Source organism: Brassica napus, chromosome C4 (assembly GCF_020379485.1).
Source record: "Brassica napus cultivar Da-Ae chromosome C4, Da-Ae, whole genome shotgun sequence".
Classification (NCBI taxonomy): domain Eukaryota; kingdom Viridiplantae; phylum Streptophyta; class Magnoliopsida; order Brassicales; family Brassicaceae; genus Brassica; species Brassica napus.
Genome location: NC_063447.1, coordinates 24,536,482 through 24,556,352, shown reverse-complemented (window position 1 = coordinate 24,556,352; position 19,871 = coordinate 24,536,482). Strand labels below are relative to the sequence as shown.

Below are 19,871 nucleotides of genomic sequence, written 5' to 3'. Positions count from 1 at the left end.
AGAGATTGGATACTGATATGGGAGACATACCTCAAATTGATGCGGACGCCAATGGAGCTAACAGCGTTCCACAAAACCAACAGCGAGCAGCTTGACCCATTGGCACTTATGACCGCCCCAACATTCGTGGTCATAGATTGGGAATCCGAGCACCTGCTGTAGCAGCTAACAACTCTGAGATCAAATCAGGACTCCTCAACGTGATCGAGAACAACAAGTATCATGGCTTGGCTCTAGAGGACCCATTTGATCACTTGGACAGGTTCGACAGCTACTGTGGGTTGTCAAAGACCAATGGTGTGTCCGAAGATGCCTTAAAGCTCAAGCTATTCCCTTTCTCTTTGGGGGATAAGGCACGTCAGTGGAAAAAGTCTCTACCCAGCGACTCTAAAACCACCTGGGATGACTGCAAGAAAGCATTTTTGGAGAAGTTCTTCTCTACTTCAAGAACTACTAAGCTGAGAAATGAGATTTTCAGCTTTCAACAGAAGAACTTGGAAGGATTCAGTGAAGCATGGGAGAGATTCAAGGGCTACCAAGCTCAATGCCCACACCATGGCTTCTCTAAGGAAAGCTTGCTGAGCACATTCTACCGGGGTGCTCTTCCTAAGTACAGGGCCATACTGGATACAACTAGCAATGGGTTCTTCTTGGGGAGAACTGAGGAAGATGCAGAAGAGCTGGTTGACAACATGGTAAAGAGTGATGCAGTCTACAGTGGAGACCACGACAGAGGCAGTAGATCAGATGACAAGAAGACGAGGAAGGAGTTGAAAGCTCTACAGGATAAGATAGACATCCTCATTGCTGATAAAGCCACCCAAGAGCAGCTGCACTTTGTTGGTAACCCAAGCCAAGAGACACCACCTGTTGTCCATGAGGTTGAGGGTTTGGAAGGTCAAGAAGAGTTATGTTTTATCAACAACAATGGTAGCTGGTACAAAAAAAGAGCCCAACTTTCAGTACAACAACTACCAACAGAAATCCTATTCCAACAACCAACAGAGTGGTTATCAGCCTCAGAACAACCAGCAAGGCAGCTATCAGCCTCAACAAAACCCTCCTCCTGGTTTCAACAACAAAGGACACCATTCTTCCCAACAACAAGCTAATCCTTCTACCTCTACTCCTCAAGTCAGCAACACTGATGCCCTACTGAAACAAATCTTGGAGTCTCAGACAAGAAGTGAGAAGCATGTTGGCTATGAGTTGAAGAACCTTCACTCAAAGATTGATGGAAGCTACAATGAGCTCAACAACAAGTTCAGAACCTTGGAGAACCAGTTTTCTGCAATGAACACTCAACAAAATCGCCAACAAGGTTCTTTACCTGGAAAATCTGAGCAAAACCCCAAGGAGACCATGAAAGCTATCACCCTCAGGAGTGGTAAGGAGTTACCTCAGAGAGCTCTCACCAAGGATGCTGAGAAACAAGGTGAGAAACAAAGTGAGGGGGTTGCCATCAACATAGATGATGAAGTGGTGATTGTTGATGAGAAAATCAATGATGAAATCTTGGAGAAGATTGTGGAAGCCAAAGGTAAAGAAAAAGTTGGGGAAGAGAAGAAAACAGTGAAAGATAGTGAAGTTGTTGCTCCAGCAAGTGAGAATTCTTTTGTTCCTCCTCCCTATGAATCCAAACTTCCATTTCCTGGTAGATTCAAGAGGCAACTGCTAGAGAAGTACAAAGCTCTATTTGAGAAGCAAATGAGTGAAGTTCAAGTCACAATGCCCATCATTGATGCTTTCATGCTGATTCCTCAATATAGCAAGTTCCTGAAAGATGTTGTAGCTGCAAAGAAGAAAGAGATGGAGGGCATGATGATTCTCACTCATGAGTGCAGTGCCATCATCCAGAGGCTTGTTGTTCCAAAAAAGCTAGAAGATCCAGGATGCTTCACATTACCTTGTGCTCTTGGACCTATGGTATTTGATAGATGTCTCTGCGATTTGGGAGCTAGTGTCAGCTTGATGCCTTTATTTGTTGCTAAGAAGCTTGGTTTCACTCAGTATAAGAAGTGTAGACTGTCTCTGGTATTGGCTGATCGTTCAGTGAAGTACCCTGTGGGTATCTTGGAGGACCTCCCCGTTATGGTTGGAAAATATGAGATCCCTACAGACTTTGTGGTGCTTGAGATGGGTGAGGAAGCTGCAGATCCTTTAATCCTTGGAAGACCTTTCTTAGCTACAGCAGGAGCAATTGTTAATGTGAAAGAGGGCAAGATTGATCTCCACTTGGGTAAAGAGCATGTTCTTCACATTGACATCAAGGAGGTAATGAAGAAACCAACATTTCAAGGGCAAGTTTTCTATATTGAAGAGATGGACGCCCTTGCTGATGAGCTCCTTGAAGAGTTGTCACTAGAAGACCCTCTACAGCATGCTTTGACGATAGAGAGAAGCTGAAGTGATTGAGAACCTGGAGAGTGCTGCCTATGGGATGATGATGGATTCACACAGAGGATTTGGTAGTAAGGATCAGTATGAGGAGCTGCCACAAGTGGTTCATCAAGAAGTCTCAGTCATTCAACAAGAGGACACCCAGCAAGACGACTGGAGCGAGCTTAAGTCGCCTAAAGTAGAGCTTAAACCTCTCCCCAATGGTGTAAGGTATGCATTCCTTGGTCCTAATGAAACTTACCCAGTCATTGTGAGTAGTAAACTTACTGAAACTGAGCTATCTGAACTTTTGAAAACACTTAAAAGATTTAGAAAAGCAATAGGTTACTCTCTTGATGACATCAAAGGAATATCACCCTCTTTGTGTATGCATAGGATACATCTTGAGGATGAATCAATGACTTCTGTCGAGCATCAAAGAAGGTTAAATCCTAACCTGAAGGATGTTGTAAAGAAAGAGATTCTTAAACTGATTTACCCTATTTCAGATTCTAAATGGGTATCTCCTGTGTATGTTGTGCCAAAGAAGGGTGGTATAACTGTAATTAAAAATGACAAGGATGAATTGATACCAACAAGAACAGTCACTGGTCATAGAATGTGTATTGATTACCGAAAACTGAACTCTGCATCTAGAAAAGATCATTTTCCACTTCCATTTATTGATCAGATGCTTGAGAGACTTGCAAACCATCCATTCTATTGCTTTGTTGATGGATATTCAGGATTTTTCCAAATCACCATACATCCCAATGATCAAGAGAAAACGACATTCACATGTCCTTATGGTACCTTCGCATATCGAAGAATGCCATTTGGTCTATGTAATGCTCCAGCCACATTTCAAAGGTGCATGATGTCAATTTTCTCTGATCTAATTGAGGATGTTGTGTAGGTGTTTATGGATGATTTCTCCGTCTACAGATCTTCATTTTCTGCTTGTTTGTCAAACTTGTGCAGGGTCCTACAGAGATGTGAAGACACCAACCTTGTGCTAAATTGGAAGAAGTGTCACTTCATGGTTAAGGAAGGGATTGTTTCCAGGAAATCTTAAGTCAAGGTGGTCCGGTCCTTTAAAGGTCAAGGAGGTTAGACCATATGGAGAAATAGTTTTGTGGAGTACTGATGGAAGAGACTTCACAGTCAATGGGCAAAGGGTTAAGCTCTACATGGCAAATGCACCCGAGGAAGATGGGGTTTCAACTCCACTGTCTGATCCTACCCCGGCCTAATCCTAAAGGAGGCAAAGTCAAGCTAGAGACTTAAAACAAGCTCACTTGGGAGAAAGTCCCATGCGTATCCTTCCTTGTACATATTGCATTAGTATTTTCATTTTCATCATATTTCTAAAAAAAAAAAAAAAGAGAAATTTTTTTGAAGTGGTGTGCAGGTGCTTGATCTATCCGGTTTGAGCAGAGAATCGATCGTGGGAGCGAGAATCAGCAGGGAGTGTGAAGGGTCGCTCCAGCTAGGAGCGACGTCTTCGGAGCGACACAGCCAGTTCGCTCGCGTTTTCGCGATTTTTAGGCACGAAATCGACCTCGCAGCGACGTTCCGCAGCGACACCATAAGGTCGCTCCAGCTGGGAGCGACGTGGCCGGAGCGACACAGCGAGATCGCTCACGTTTATGGCGTCGGATACGCGAGAATCGCTCTCGGAGCGACCTCCTATAGCGAGCACATGAAGTCGCTCCATCTGGGAGCGACGTCTTCGGAACGACACAGCCAGGTCGCTCGCGAAGAAACGACCCGGGAGCGACCTCTCGCAGCGACACCCTCAAGTCGCTCCCGAGCCGGTCCAGGTAAGTTTTCTTTGTTTTAAACCCGGTTTAATTAAAATAAACCAATCCCCAATCTACCTAAACCGAACCGGACGCCCCTAAACCTACCCAACACCCATGATTTCATCTTCCTCACCCTCTTCTCCTCTCATCAACACTCATACTCTCTCAAACTCAGCCACACCAAAAATCCCCTAACTTTCTCAATTCTCACCCAAATCAACAAGTTCTTGTTTCTAAATCCAAGCTTTCGCCCCTGTAGTTTATTCCTCACCACCCATTCACCATTTCCTTTCATCCAAAGCAAGGTATTGAGTTTTTAAATTCAAATTCGTAGGTCCATGAATCCTAGAATTTGAAAATCGAAATTTGGTCATTTTTTTTGCTAGATTGTGGTAAAATTGACTAGGGAAAGCTTATCTATCAAGTTGGGTTGTTGAATCAATGGTGAAATTGAGTTTAATTTGAACTTTGGTAAAATTAGGGTTCATGGATTTGGGGGTTTTCAAAATTGACCCCAATTGAGTGTGCTAGTGGGTAAGTTAGTATGTTAAGGTGTTGAAAGGTTTGATTAAAGAATTCTCTCATTCTAGAACCACTTTGATTATTGAATTTTACTTGTTTTGTAATTTTCAAATTTTTAAAAGATTGAGAAGTGTGATTCTTTACTCTTAGCTTGACTGCTTAATTAACTTGAGTTTAAATTGCTATTCATTTGTTGAGTTTACTCTTGCCATTTTCATTTGCAAAGTTCATCCACTTATCCCTTTCCAAGTTTTAAATTTTTCAGGTACTAATGGTTAAGAAAACTAAGGGAAAGTCGGATGCTGAGAAGCAGGAAGCTGAGAGACGAGAATCTGCATTGAGAGGGAAAGATTTATCCTCGGAGCAGACTGGCTCTGGGACATAGCGGACTTCTCGACAGCAAACCTTGGCTGCAAAGAAGACAAAAGAGCAGGAGAGGAGGACAGGAAAAAGTGTAGCAGTTGCCACAAACGAGGAGAGTGGCGATGAAAGTGTGGATGAGCAGGCTCCTACAAAGAGGGCCAAGATGTCAAAAGGGAAGGAGGTTGTCGTTGATAGAGACAGGGCTAAAACTCCATCTGAGGAAGAGCTGTATCATCATTTGCTGAATGGGGTGACTTGGACTCCAACCAGATTCGCCGACCTTGATTTGCTGAAGGAGTTGGGTCTCGATTCTGATATTAAGGCAATGTTGGGGCACCTGAAGATGCCCAAACTCCTCACCATGGCCTACCCTGTCTACAGGGATGTCTCCTGTCAGTTCTTGTCTTCCCTTGGGTCACTTACCATGACGCTCCGCACGTGAGGCAAGGATGGGGCAAAATCAGGTTCAAGGTCAATGGGAGAGACTACAACATGAAATTCAAAGACATTGGGAGAGTCATGGGTTTCCAGGACTTGGCAGACTACTCCCTTCCCAAGTGTGAAAACCTCCCCACCCAGCTTTGGAAGTTGATCACTGGAAACAAGCACTCTACCGGGGCTGACAAGAACTCACATATCCAGCACCCGTCTGTACGCTACCTCCATAGGATGCTCGTCCATGCATTCTACCCACGGAAGCAAGCTGGTAGTGTCACCGAGGAAGACATGCGACTGCTTTGCCCGGCTATCCGCCCCTACGCCCCACCTGGAGCGTTGCCCCTTCCAAGCACCGACATCTATGCTACCTTCGGGATGGTCAGCTTTTTCGTGAATCGTCTCGAGCACTACAGAGACTGGGCATGGTACACCACTGATTCGCACCCAAAGGTTGGGATAGGCGGGATGATCACACCACTGCTCCAATTTCTGAATGTTCCCTTCGGAAAGGATGCAGCAGGGCCTAAGTTCATCGATGGCACTTACTTGAGGATTGCCACCTATTTCAGTGGGATGTATGGGAAGGACTACGTCTACCACTACTACTTGCAGGGCAAGCCGGTCGAAGTGGTTCTTCCAAACCAGAACCTGACGAGCTTAGAGAGACCTGGAGCTATCAGCTTCAACATATCCCAGGAAGACTTTCTTGGAGAACACGGGTCTCTCGGTCCCATTGCTCCACCAAGGAAAAGGAGTGTTCCGACGAGACATTACGAACCTCCTAGGGAAGCATCTGTACCCTTCTATGGACCTCTGCACTACTACTTCAAGCCACATGATGGGGTTCTTCCTCCTGGTGCGCTTCGTGACGCTCATGAGCATATTGGTTGACTTCAGAGATAGAACAAGGCACAAGACAGGACAATAGAAAAGCTGAAGGACAAGTGCAAGGTGCTGAGCAAGACGGTGAAGAAGCAAGCAAATACTTCAGCCAAGTTCATGAAGAAAGTGGCTGATGTCTTGACCAGAGGAGGCATAGCTGGATGTAGCTCATCGGACTTCGCCTTCGCAAACACATCAGTACCCCAGCCCCCACCTCAGCCTACTGATCTTGGTTTCCCCCTCACTGATAGACAGCTCCAGCGAACATGGAGGAACCCACCCATTCAACCCTCCACCTCAGGAAACAAGTCTCCATCCCTAGCCTCTTCAGATAGTGAGGTTGAGATTGACGAGGTTCAGAGCCAACAATGGTATGGAGACTACATCTCAGCACCTAGGGGTTACTACACCACGTTCCCACCGGACGACGACGATGCTGGGGCCTCTGCCCCTACTCACTATCCTTGAAGGTACTTCACTATTTTCCCTTGTATATACCACCTCATTTTTGCATATTAGCTTTTTCTTGTGGGTATCTCCCTCTACTTATCAACACAGAGGCTGTGTAACTTAAGTTTGGGGGAGGTACCAAGTATTTGATCATGTTTGCCTTGATGAATTTGTATTGAGTCTTGCACACATACCTTTTTGCATAAAAAAAAAAACATATAGATTGCATCACTTGCATTTTTAGGAGAGTCTAGAGCATATAGGTTGCATTCACTTGCATTGGGAGCAATGATTTAAGTTGCCTTGTAAAGAACACTATCTCACACTCGAGTAGCTATTGCATCTCTCAAAAAGCCTTGTATGTTTCGAGCCTGGAAAACTCTTCATGAGTCTCATTAGTTGCTGAAACTCAATCTTTGAAGCCAACTACAACCTTATTTGAACTGAACGAACTTAATGCTTCTTGCTTATGGTCCCTTGTGTGCTGAGTCATGGATATACACACTTGAGTTGTCATATCCTTTATGCCCATCTTTTTGACAAACTTGAGTGGTACACCACTCCCAAAACCCTTTCCTCCTTTTAAGCTTTCATTGTTTGATGAGTGAGGCCTTTTTCGGAAAGTCTTACATGTGCATAATGTTGAGAGTATCGTGAACGACAATGCTTGATCTTCATTCTTGCTTGATTAGGCACTCTATTGTCTAGCTATAGGTGGGGGTGAGTATTGTGATTATGATTTGGAAGCATGAAAAGTTCGAAGGAAAAGAATAGACTCTTTGTATTTAAATGGATAATCTTATTGGAATTAGTAGATAAACATATAGCTCGAGTTTATGAAAAGTCTTGGCCCCCGAAAAAAAAAGAGAAGAAAAATATAAGAAAAGAAGAAAGAAAAAAAAAAGAAGAAAAAGAAAGAAAAGTGGGCTAGCAAAGTTGTTAGGAGCTAAGATTGTTTTGAAGTTGAGGAAAATCCTTTATAGATTTCAAAGAAAAAGAGTTTTATGTGCAAAGTGTTCTTGGGTTATTTTGGTGAGAGATGTGAGTTGGGTTTGACATTGGAAAGTGATTGTGTAACTTGTATGTTTGGGAAAAGGGTAGAACAATGGAGATTGAGCATTGTATGCATGAGTTATATTATGTGCAATGTCAATGCTACTTGTTTCGAGAGTAAACCACCTTAAAGATCATGTATCTTGAATCTCTTGACTCACTTGAATAAAAAGCCTTCCATTACCCAACCAAATGATTTAGACAAATTGACCATTTGCAAGAATTCACTTGATGTTTTATGCTTAATGAATGTGAGAGTTGGTTGATTTGAATGTGTGGATGCTTGATGGTGAGTGTAAGGACAAAAGGAGTTGAGATAGGCCTAGAGAAGCTATAGTGTAATAACAGAGTGTGCTCATGTTGGATTAGATGTTGAATTGAGTGCTAGTTGTGTTTCTTTTGGCTATGAGCTCCCACCTTCAACCCTCTCTCCCTATGAGTTCTAGAAAGTTCACTTGTGGACAAGTAAAAGAACAAGTTTGGGGGAGTTGATATCTTTCATATTTTCATTGTTTTATTCATTCACCCATGTGCATTTTGATCATATAGACTAGGATTTAGACATGTTTAGGTTGCATTTTGTATACATGAGTCTTTATCAGGTATTGGAGTACCACATGGAGTTCTTGGAGACATTTGGGTGCATTTGGAGCTCAAAAGAGGTGATAAAGGTGATCATTGGACGAGCAGTGCATGGGAGCGACCTCACCGGAGTGACACCGTGAAGTCGCTGTGACACCCCTTCAGAGCGACTTGGCCAGAGCGACACCCCGATGTCGCTCGCGTTTTCATCGCTTGGAGGCACGAGAGCGACCTTACCAGAGCGACGCGGAGAAGTCGCTCGCGTTTTCATCGCTCGGAGGCACGAGAGCGACCTTACAAGAGCGACGCAGAGAAGTCGCTCGCGTTTTCATCGCTCGGAGACACGAGAGCGACCCGGAGCGACGTCTCGCAGCGACCCCTCCAGGTCGCTCCCGAAGCCTGGAGCGACCTCTCGGAGCGACTACTGAAGGTCGCTCTGCGCCTTTTGATTGCTCGACTTCATGTTTACTCAAGGGCCTTTTGGTCATTTCATTATGCACGTTTTTACTTTCTAAACCTAAGTTTAAGTATCTTTTGTAAGCCATTAGAGGCAGATTATCTTTTATCAAAAGAAAACCACCAAAACCTCTTGGAAAGTTCATCTCTTTGAATCAATTGATCATTTTGTTATTGGAATTCTGTTGTTTTCATATCTATTATCTGAATTTCTCTACATGATTAATCTGAAATCCAATATGGGTTTAAGAGGAATCATGAAGAGTAGTGAGTAATCCATTCTTGAATTCATGGGTTAGAGAGATTAAGGGTGATTAGGCTAGATCTAGGATGTTACAGTGTAGATCCTTCTTATTCCTTGCTAGTAGAGTATTCATAATGCATCTTCTGAGTTGGCCTCTCAAAATTTGATCTTTAGGCATTTCCCACCCACAAGGTGTTTGATGAAATGCCTGAGACAACTCTCCTAAGCTTTTAACATACTTTACCAAAGACATTTGTTGTTAAAGGTGTTAAGATAGCCAATAGAATTGTTAGTAATGATTGCTTTCATATTATTCAACCAAAGACATTTGATGTTTGAAATATATTAGTAAATGAACATTCATCTAGACATAGAGTTTGTTTAAGATTGTGTCTAAGCTTAAGGTTGATAGTTTGATTGATCATTTGCCATCCTTAGTTCGAAACTTGATCACCCAAGGTCTAATTCCTATACCCATGAGTTCTCTTTTATCATAACCAAAGAAAGTCACTTCTTTTATTGTTTTATTGTTCTGTTCTTGCATTCTATTATTAGTAGTAGTTTAAAACCATCCAAATTATCAGTTTCACTTAGATTAAGTACGTACTTGCATTCTCGGTGCTTTGAAATCCCTTAGAATTGGTTCGACAATCTTTTATGCTACATCATTTGTCTTAGGAGCCTTGAAAACTCCTAACATCAAACATATCGCATTGAGCAAGCATGTTACGAAAAGCTCCGAAGGTTCCTTCCGCTCTCTCCGGTCCTCCGGATTTTTCACTATTGTCCACTATTTCATTAAAATCTCCGGTCAACATCCAAGTTGAGTGTCGTGAAACCGCAAGGTCGATTAAAGAGTCCCAAATGATATTTCGATTAGCAACTTCAGGTTCACCATACACAAAAGTTACAAAAACAGTGGCTCCTTTATGAGTGATAATAGTATCAATGACATTCTTTGAGGAGGACAGAATTTGGAGATCGATATCTTGTTTCCAGAAAAAGGGCAAGAGCTCCACTGCTGGGTCTAACCGGTGGAACAAGAAAGTGGTGATCCGTCTCAAGAAAATCTAGCTCACTAAGCACAAAGGAGTCCGGATTCTTGGTCTCCATTTGGAATATAATGTCGAGGGATGCTTGTTGGCGAAGCTCCCGAATTCGCTGGACTGTTGCGGGATTCCCCAACCCATAACAGTTCCAGCTCATTATCGCTAAGGAAGAGCGGGAGATAGCCGAGGAAAATCCGTCGTCTCCCTCGTGTTTGCTGTCTCCCTCGTACTAGCTGGTATAAGAACTATTGGTGACATCACATCTGTGGCCGTTGGAACATTTAGACTTGTACCAGCTCGTGAAGATATGCCCGAAGATGCCTGTTGTCGTGCTAGGTTTCACTTTCGTGAACCCGTACCCAGAAAGGTCTTTGGGCTATGTTTGACTGTGGTCCTTCTGTCCGTAGTCCTACGTGGTCTTCTACGTTTTCTCGCGGGGTTGGCAGTTGGTCCAGATGCTGCAGGTTCGGTCTCTCGAGGTGGTGGTAGCTGGATTGTGGGCTCCAAGTATCTTTCTTGTTGTATCATAGCAGCAGATGTCGAGGCTTGGATGATTTTTGTTGCTGTTTCATCCACTGTACCATCCAGCTCACTTAGGAGCACCCGTTGTTTTCTTGTTGCACTTTCCACCGGATCCGCACATTTTATGTATTGGAGAGTGACCTCTCGTAGTTCCTCCATCACCTCTTCCCTATAAGGGATTGTAGGATCCGGGGGAAAGTCCATCACATTCAGATTTCGTCCAACTGAGGATCTAGGGGGTTGGAACAGAGCGCTTGGAGGAGTAGCTTCTTGAGCAAGTAATGGTGATCTTGCTCTCCATTGCTTAGGAGCCCTACTGTTCCCTTCATTGTGGGTTTCGCTTCCCTGTCCTTTGTCGGTTGGGTTGATCAGCGGTGATTTTGCTCGCCATTGCAGAGTTGGGGAGCCACGGTGTCTTGTACTATGGTTTTCCCGCCTCTGGGCCTCACCGTGATTGTTGAGTCTGCGTCTTGTATAAGGTGGAGATGAGTATTCCTTCTCATCATTTTCTCTAAGATTTTCCTTGCTGCGATCATAGTCATGTGGCAGCCTCGGAGCGATTTTGTTTTTCGGCCCAGTTGGACGGAACAATGCCGTTGAGAATCTGTCTCCAAACGGCTTCCCATGTCGATCCAGACGTTGTTGGTAAGGTCTGTTGTCACCCTCAGTAGTTGTTGTTGGGTTCCAAGGAACAGAGTGAGAGGAGATAGGAGTTGTCTGCCGAATAGGTTGTCCCACCGCCTTGGTATCAGTCTGGCGTGTAGCTATGAGGATGGGTCTCTCCGGACAGTGGGACTGTAAGTGGGAGAGTCGGTAGCATATAGAGCAATGATTACCCAAATTTTCATAGTGTAGAGAGATAATGCTTTCTTCGCCTGAATCGAATTCCATGGCTGCTTCCATTATTAATGGCTTTGAGCCGTCCACCATGACCCTAACTCGAGTTGAAGTTTTCGTTACCTCATAGGTTTCGAGTTCACCCAATTCGAGTCCAATGTTGCGTACCACCTTTTCATGCCAGTAATGGAGAGGTATCCCTCTAAGCGAGATCCAGAAGGGATTTGTGACGGGAAGCTTGATGAGATGATCGGTTCCCAGCGTTGAACAATGATCATCCATCGACCATATTGGTATGGTCTGTTGGCTAGTACACACCGAATGTCTTCCTCTTTGTTGAACCTAAATTGGAAACAGCCGTTCCCCATGTCTGCACCCGAGGCGAGGCCCACTAGGTTCCATTTCATTGCCAAGTAAGGCATAACGAAGCTCATCTTTTGTTCCTTTGGGTTCGTCAGACGGCCAACGAGTGTGAGTAGGTTCTCCTTGATGAGTTCCGATGGGTCGAAGTCCGGTGCGCGCATACGGGGTCTTGGTGGTCCTGAGGGTTTGTGAAGAACCCTAAGATAGGGAGGATCACTTTAGCTGGGTGTTGGATATGATCCGAGAAGGCAAACGGCACTTCTGGAACTGAGATGGATTGAAAGGATCGTCAAGAGATGCGGAATGACTCTTGATATACCCACGATCTAAGGCTAACCACCAAAGAAAGAATGAATGTGTTGGCTAACCACCAAACAACACACAAAGATGAATTGGCTGACCACCAAATCAACAAGCCGGTTCACACCAATGAACTAGCTAAAGAACTCTCTCTCACTCTCAGAGAAGAAACAAATAAACAACCAAAACTGAACTGATTTTATTCATCAAAGGGACTACATATTTATAGTATTTTGTAGTCAAAGACAATTAAAGAAAATGTGGAAAAACAATGCATAGAAAATACAAATTTGACTAGATCTAGTCAAGGCACGGAAAATGGAGAAGACTAGATCTGGTCAAGGCACGGAAAATGGAGAAGACTAGATCTGGTCAAGGTACGAAAAATAGAGAAGACTAGCCAAGATGTCCAGGTTCATCCGAACCAGATGGATGCACGGGGTAAAGATAAGGACGCTTGCGGGATTGTCCGGATGGTCCGCCAGATGAGAATGCATGTCCGTCTTCGGTTTCTTCACCACCCAAGTCAAGTCTGGCATGATCCAAGTCAAGTCTGGCATGATCCTCATTAAGTCTGGCATGATCCAAGTCAAGTCTGGCATGATCCTCATCAAGTCTGGCATGATCCACGTCAAGTCTGGCATGATCTTTCTCAAGTCTGGCATGATCTTTCTCAAGTCTGGCATGATCCCAGTCAAGTCTGGTACGGTTAAAAACATGAACCTCGGTTGAAATGTTCAGAACGTCCTGAACTCCATGCTGAGCTGGTTCCATGTAATGATCCGTGGACTGCGGCACATCATTCCCTTCCTGTTTAAAAAGATTTGTCCTCAAATCTGTAACATTAAAAGGAAAAGGATTATAAGCAAAAGAACCATAATCAACACAATGCTCACCTTGAGTTTGGTCCAGTTTTTGAATTGGCAAAGGATCTTCCTTTTCTGGCTTAGTTTCAAGGTTCTCATTCTCCAAAGTCACCAACGGTTTTTGCTTTTGACACTTGTTAGCATAATGACCGATCCTATGGCATTTGAAGCACCTGGTGGAATGAGCCTTGCTTGTGGGTTTCACAGCTTTGCTTTTATCAAAAGAAATATCATTAGTTTTCAAATCAGAATTTGAAAGATAAGAAGACTTACATTGATGTTTTAGTGCTGAAAAAGTGTTTGTGTTTCCCTTCTTTTTGAGTTGTCGAACAACATGAATCGCCTTATGCAACATCTTTTCCAAACTGGCATAAGTCTGAAGCTCGTCCTGATCAGGCACATCACGATTGCTTCTTTTGGCTTTGGTGAAGGGACGATCACCACTTCTGACCCACTTCTCATCATCGCACCTATTTTGTCTCTTCCTTTGTTTCTGCACAAAGTCAAACCCATTAGAAGCAAACTGTTTCTTATCAAAAATCAATTGCTCCTTTTCAAAAACAGTTTTAAAAGGAAAGTAGACGTCTTGTTGTGGTTTTGATTTCTTGAGAAGTCCAAACATCCTAAAACACTTAACAAAGTTAGCAAATAAAAATCCTCACACTCTCGAGTGTTTAGCTCACGATTTTTAGATGGTCACTCAGAGTTCTTTCACTGGTTCAAAGGATGATAGGCAGTAAAAATCAGCAATCAAAACCCAAAACAAACTTTGTGGTAAAAGAAAAGAGAAAGAAAATGAAGAGATTTTTGTGTGGATCCGCCTTAACTGTCCTAAGGCTGGGTTTCTCTTCAGCCAGCAGGGTTTCTCTTCCACCACTCCCCCTGGATTTCTCTTCAGAAGTGATTCAAGCCAAAATTTTCACTCTTTTTTTTTGATCGATTTTTTTTTTTTTTTTAATAACAGGCGATCACAAGGGAGTAAAGGAACAGTCCGGATCCAACAAGAAATAAGAAAAGAAAATCGTGGAGAGATGAGAAGATGAAAAGATGAAATGAAAACAAACCAGCCAAAGTGGCTCTGATACCAACTGAAGAACCCTAAGATAGGGAGGATCACTTTAGCTGGGTGTTGGATATGATCCGAGAAGGCAAACGTCACTTCTGGAACTGAGATGGATTGAAAGGATCGTCAAGAGATGCGGAATGACTCTTGATATACCCACGATCTAAGGCTAACCACCAAAGAAAGAGTGAATGTGTTGGCTAACCACCAAACAACACACAAAGATGAATTGGCTGACCACCAAATCAACAAGCCGGTTCACACCAATGAACTAGCTAAAGAACTCTCTCTCACTCTCAGAGAAGAAACAAATAAACAACCAAAACTGAACTGATTTTATTCATCAAAGGGACTACATATTTATAGTATTTTGTAGTCATAGACAATTAAAGAAAATGTGGAAAAACAATGCATAAAAAATATAAATTTGACTAGATCTAGTCAAGGCACGGAAAATGGAGAAGACTAGATCTGGTCAAGGCACGGAAAATGAAGAAGACTAGATCTGGTCAAGGTACGAAAAATAGAGAAGACTAGCCAAGATGTCCAGGTTCATCCGAACCAGATGGATGCACGGGGTAAAGATAAGGACGCTTGCGGGATTGTCCGGATGGTCCGCCAGATGAGAATGCATGTCCGTCTTCGGTTTCTTCACCACCCAAGTCAAGTCTGGCATGATCCAAGTCAAGTCTGGCATGATCCTCATTAAGTCTGGCATGATCCAAGTCAAGTCTGGCATGATCCTCATCGAGTCTGGCATAATCCACGTCAAGTCTGGCATGATCTTTCTCAAGTCTGGCATGATCTTTCTCAAGTCTGGCATGATCCAAGTCAAGTCTGGTACGGTGAAATACATGAACCTCGGTTGAAATGTTCAGAACGTTCTGAAATCCATGCTGAGCTGGTTCCATGTAATGATCCGTGGACTGCGGCACATCAGTTTGCCTGCCACGGCTTTACCCTTTTCTTCTGCCGAAAATCTCCGATTCATCGTCGAAGAAGAGAAGCCAATGAACGTTCTATTCCTATTGAGACGTTGTTCATGGAGTCCTTGAATGGCCTGGTGTAGATTATTGCCGGTGGAGTAGAGTTTCTTGTTTGTGGTGGCTGGGTAGATACTAATGGTGATGGAGCGTTAGCTGAGACATGTACCAAAAAGCCATTTATTTTTCCTTCTACGTTTTTCCTTCTCTTTTATCGCTGTTTTTTTTTCTGCTGCGCTGATTTCATTATTTTTTGTCGTCTTCATATTCTTTTCAAATTACCATTTATTAAATGGATCAATATGAATTTAGGAAGGGTTTTTGATAAGGGTGGTAATCCTGTCTCCAACAATAAGATGATTTTTTTTAATATTGCAAGAATTAAAGAAATGAGAAAAAACTTACCATGGGAGATTCGCAACTTATCTTAGAAAATGCAAGGCCATTGAGCCCCACCCGAGACTCTAGACCAAAAGGACCAGACCTGGAGAAAAAATATGAGTTAGTTAACTTTGTGGTGTTTCGAATCAGGCTCTCGAAGATGGCCATGACGAGGAACATTGAGATGAGAATGGTGGTTGCAACCAAACCAAAGGAAACAACGTTGACTGAATCGTTGAACATAGGTCTCCATTTCTCCTCTTGTCAGAGATTTGTCGGAGCTCTCACCAGCGGCTATTGATAGTTCTGACATAATGACGTCATTTTGAAGCTCTCATGACGGTTTTCTAATCTGGAGTATTTCAAACATATGGAAGAGCCTAGACTAATCTCTAAGGGGAGGTGCAATGTATGGATAAACTTTTTCTCTCCAAGTATTCAAATGAGCCGAAATCAAAGACTTATATCTATGTGAGAGTTCAGAACAATATGACTTAATTTCGTGTAACAGGTGAATCAAATCTGAAACGCGTTGGCATTCCAAGGGCCCAAACGTTTTTTCTTGTTGTTGTTTTGATGTTTTTTTCTAGTTGTATTCACTATATTGTGTTCTTGGCTCAGCCATGGCTAATGTTGTTTCGAAGTTACATGCCGCCTAAATCTCTATAAAAAAAATAATGCTCTTAGTTATAAAAAAAATAAATTATCATTATTTTGCTAATAAATTATTTTATAAATTAACATAAAACATTAGTTAATCATTTTATCAAAGGTTTTGTCGATTTCAAAATTTTAAATTCTTATCACATATTTTAAAATATGCAAAATCCACAAATTCATCTTTTTTTTTCTGTTTGCATTATCATTATTATTTTTTTTTTTGATGAAATGTTAAATTTATTGATCATCGTTTCAGAAAAGTAAAAGTAGCGCTAAAAGTTTTTTATAGATTACACACCGACAAGTAAATAGTAGTAAGACTAAACTGCAGTTTAACGTGTTTCAAACCATCTTATCATTAGACCCTGTACCTTGCATTATCATTATTTTGCTTAATATATTATCTTATAACGTAGAGTTTAGTATTTTTATAAAGTAACATAAAACATTACTTATTCATTTTATCAAAAGTTTCCTCAACTTCAAAATTTTAAATTCTTCACATATTTTAAAATATGTAAATTCGAGATTTCACAAATTCATCTTGTTTATTCTTTTCTATTTGCATTTTCAATGCCACTTAATTGATTTCTAGTTTTAAAACATAAGAAATCTAAATTTCTATTGAAAATCAAGGTTATTGAGAAAAATATAAAACAAAAAGCATCATTAATTTATCCACTTTAAATATATTTTTATTCATAATTTTTATTAAATCCTTCAATTTTCTAAATGGGTGAAAGTGTGAAAAGCATTAGAAATCAATAACTTATATGTTTGTTCACAAATTCCCATCCTCCCACCAATTGACAATCTGTTGTAATATGCAACTGTTTAAGTTCCATCGACATGAAAATTTACCGATGTGGGTCAATCATCTTTTTATCTATATCAAGTTATAAACGGCTTTAATCTCCATAAATATACACAATGAACAGAGGAAGAAAGACCATTGGGTGTTCCTTGAGCAGTGAGCAGCGACCTAAAGAGTTATGTTTCATGGTTCTGGTAAGCAGAGGAGAGATTCTCCAGCAACAAAGAAACTGGATTTGTAAGGTTTGGAATAACGCAAGACTTCATATTGGACTCCAAGAATTGTCAAGAAAATATCAATGATTCAGAAGAATCCCCACATTCACAGCAAATGTGAACTTTCTCTTCATTCTATAAGACTCAAACCTGTCCGCCAGTAGCAGAAGAACAGGACCAACCTTACCAAGTTGATCGATATCCACATGTTAAGAGGAACAAGCCATCTCTCTGGTTTACAAATTCAGGACCATATGGAACGCAAGTTCCTTAAAACAAGGGAAGATCGATAACTTCATTCAAAACAAATGTTCACATGCAATGAGTCATGGAATATGTTGACAGTCACAACATTTGACTAGAATATTCATTGCCCACAGACAGCTTTATGTTCCCTTCCACATATCCTAATTAAACAGTTCCGGGTCCAACAAGTTTCGATGCAGAAGAGAAAGGAAAAGCAGAAAGCTAAAACATATGAATCTTAACGTTATTGAGATTGAAGGGAAGAGAAGAGAATCATTGATTGTTCCCTTTTGCAGCTTTTTCCCCACTTGCTGAGAGAAGTATTGAATTATTCTGACAGGGTTTCGAGCTGGCCAGTAGACAAATCATTGATGTGTGGATACACAGCTTTCTCATCCAGTTGGTTCTGAGCCCAAATGAGCATCTTCAACAAGCTTGGAAGTTTTGGATCTGTTTGTTCACAAACATTTAAGTCGGTACATCAACCATTGAATAGAAAGGATTTGATGAATACATGTGGCTAGAAAGGAATGAAATAATCTGAATGTTAATGACTTAAAGATGCTGTGTCTTGCGAGTTAGTCTCGAAGAATCTTTAGACTGGAATTCAATGATGCTCAAGAAGATAAAAGCAATTTGTGGCTACTGAAACAGAGGCAGTATAACGTGGACAGTTACCTTTTTCATGACTCTGGCTAGTAAGAATTGCTGCGTTCACTTCACTTGCTGTCTTAAGGCGGTGGGAAATGTCAAGAAGATCTTTAACAGGGCAGTTAGATGCATCTTCAAAAACAAGCAGCGCTACAGTTTTTTCCAGCTCTTGGAGAAACGCTTGCTGCAGAAAGAACAAACAAAATAGCATTGCTTCAGGCTTTCAGCATAAACAAGCAGAGGTGTTGCAAGCAATATATATATAAAAGCTTCACATTCTTCAACGAGAACCAATGAGCAATATACTTACGTTTTCTTCGCCACGTGGGGCAAGTTCCTCCTGAGCAAACTCCAAGGCTTCTTCAGTCTTCCCCTGTCGAATAAGTTCAATCAATCTTTGCTGCTGAAGATGAAAGAAGAGCTCTGGATTTGTGTCTAGTATCTGCAAGCACAATCAGTTTTTGATTCTTGAGTATCTCTCACAGTCGATAAGACAAGAAGAGAGAAGCATTGATGTATGTACCTCAGGATTCAAGTCATTAACTTTTTCAATAGCATCCTCGACGTTTCCGTTTTGAACAGCCTTTTTAACAGCCATTCGATCTGTGATGGTGGCAAGATCTATCTCTGCTGTTTCTCCATAAGGAAAAAGAAAGAAACTTTAACATGTATCTAATGCACCACAAAAGAAAACTAAATCAAAGGATACGTTTGGTTCCAGATTCCCTTTGGAACTTATCAGCAGCTTCAACAAAACCCTCAGTGACAAGAAAGTTCATGACGAGAGTGTTCATATCTTCTTTCCTGAGCTTGACAGCGTTTAGCTTCTTCTCCCACTCGTCACGTGTGATCACTTTCTTCGAAGTAGCCTGATCAGTAGAAAAGAGTTGGATCAAAGAACATAAGAGCAACACAACATGTGAAGAAGAAGAAGAAGAAGAAGAAGGAATCTCTATACCATATGCTTGGGTCGTCTTCTTCAACCTGGTTAATGATTATAATCCACTCAATTCAACTTCTTACCTGTCACTCCGATCAGAGTTATTTAATTCTCTATTGCGATCAAATCAACCGTAGTGACTATTTTCCTGGGAAATCGAATAGAATTATCAGGGAAAGAGTACCTGGAGAAGAGCAGAATCTGGGAAACGAAAGACGGAGATTCTTGGGGATCTCGATTTGAGACTTGCTTCCCTAATAATCTGATGAAGAAAAGCAAACAAAAAATTGGAGTCTCCTCTTTGGATTTTTCCGATAGCAAAGAGATGGAAAGTATCTTCAGAGAATATGTTGACGAACAACCGATCATGAACCCATCCGGTTTATTCTATTAAGGGGCTCGGTTTTCTTTGTTTGGTTATTTCTAAACCGGTAAACATTGTTCTGTTAAAGGATTGTGAACCCATCAGTTATCATTCCTCTAACCAAAATTTACAATTTTTCAAACCAAACTAAAATCATATCCAAATTTTTTTAAATTTAAAACAAGCTGAACTAACTGAAATACCTCAATTTAACCGGAATTATCTAAGTTTTACCAAAGTTAATCAGAATTCAACCAAAAACCAAAAATGTTGGTTTAATTCTTTTTTTTTTTAAATGAGCTAACCAAAAACAAATAAATCTTAAGCGGATAAATCAAACTAACCGAATACATATGCCTTCAAAAGAATTTCAAGAAACTGTGTTTTTTTCAACTAAGTAGGTAAAAACCCCTAAACTAAATATTAAGTGAAATAACTCCAAA

General features: G+C 41.5%; 2 protein-coding genes and 1 non-coding gene across 3 annotated transcripts; all 3 read right to left on the bottom strand.

Annotated features, from left to right (window-relative positions):
• Positions 1-455: 455 nt before the first annotated feature.
• LOC125586557 lies at positions 456-562 on the bottom strand. Its single transcript, XR_007323094.1, has one exon. It is a non-coding gene; the product is annotated as a small nucleolar RNA R71 (small nucleolar RNA).
• Positions 563-10,562: 10,000 nt separating this feature from the next.
• On the bottom strand, positions 10,563-11,864 carry LOC125585918 (uncharacterized protein At4g02000-like). The gene has a single exon (XM_048755639.1). The coding sequence runs from the start codon at positions 11,862-11,864 to the stop codon at positions 10,563-10,565; it is 1,302 nt and encodes a 433-aa protein (XP_048611596.1).
• Positions 11,865-17,497: 5,633 nt separating this feature from the next.
• LOC106396959 (protein GID8 homolog) lies at positions 17,498-19,492 on the bottom strand. Its single transcript, XM_013837473.3, has 7 exons — positions 19,249-19,492; positions 19,083-19,147; positions 18,834-18,993; positions 18,648-18,754; positions 18,435-18,566; positions 18,152-18,308; positions 17,498-17,923 (listed from the first exon to the last, which is right to left on the bottom strand). Exons 2-7 carry the CDS (start codon positions 19,083-19,085, stop codon positions 17,802-17,804), a joined length of 681 nt encoding a protein of 226 aa, XP_013692927.2. The 5' UTR covers positions 19,086-19,147; positions 19,249-19,492; the 3' UTR covers positions 17,498-17,801.
• Between the last annotated feature and the right edge of the window lie 379 nt (positions 19,493-19,871).

Excerpts from the sequence above, each read along its gene's own strand:
- LOC125585918 (XM_048755639.1), bottom strand. The coding sequence starts at position 11,864 with ATGGATGATCATTGTTCAACGCTGGGAACCGATCATCTCATCAAGCTT.
- LOC106396959 (XM_013837473.3), bottom strand. Across the intron at positions 18,755-18,833 it reads AAGGGAATCTGGAACCAAAC|CAGAGATAGATCTTGCCACC; the intron begins GTATCCTTTGAT and ends ATGGAGAAACAG. Across the intron at positions 17,924-18,151 it reads TAGCCAGAGTCATGAAAAAG|ATCCAAAACTTCCAAGCTTG; the intron begins GTAACTGTCCAC and ends GTGAACAAACAG.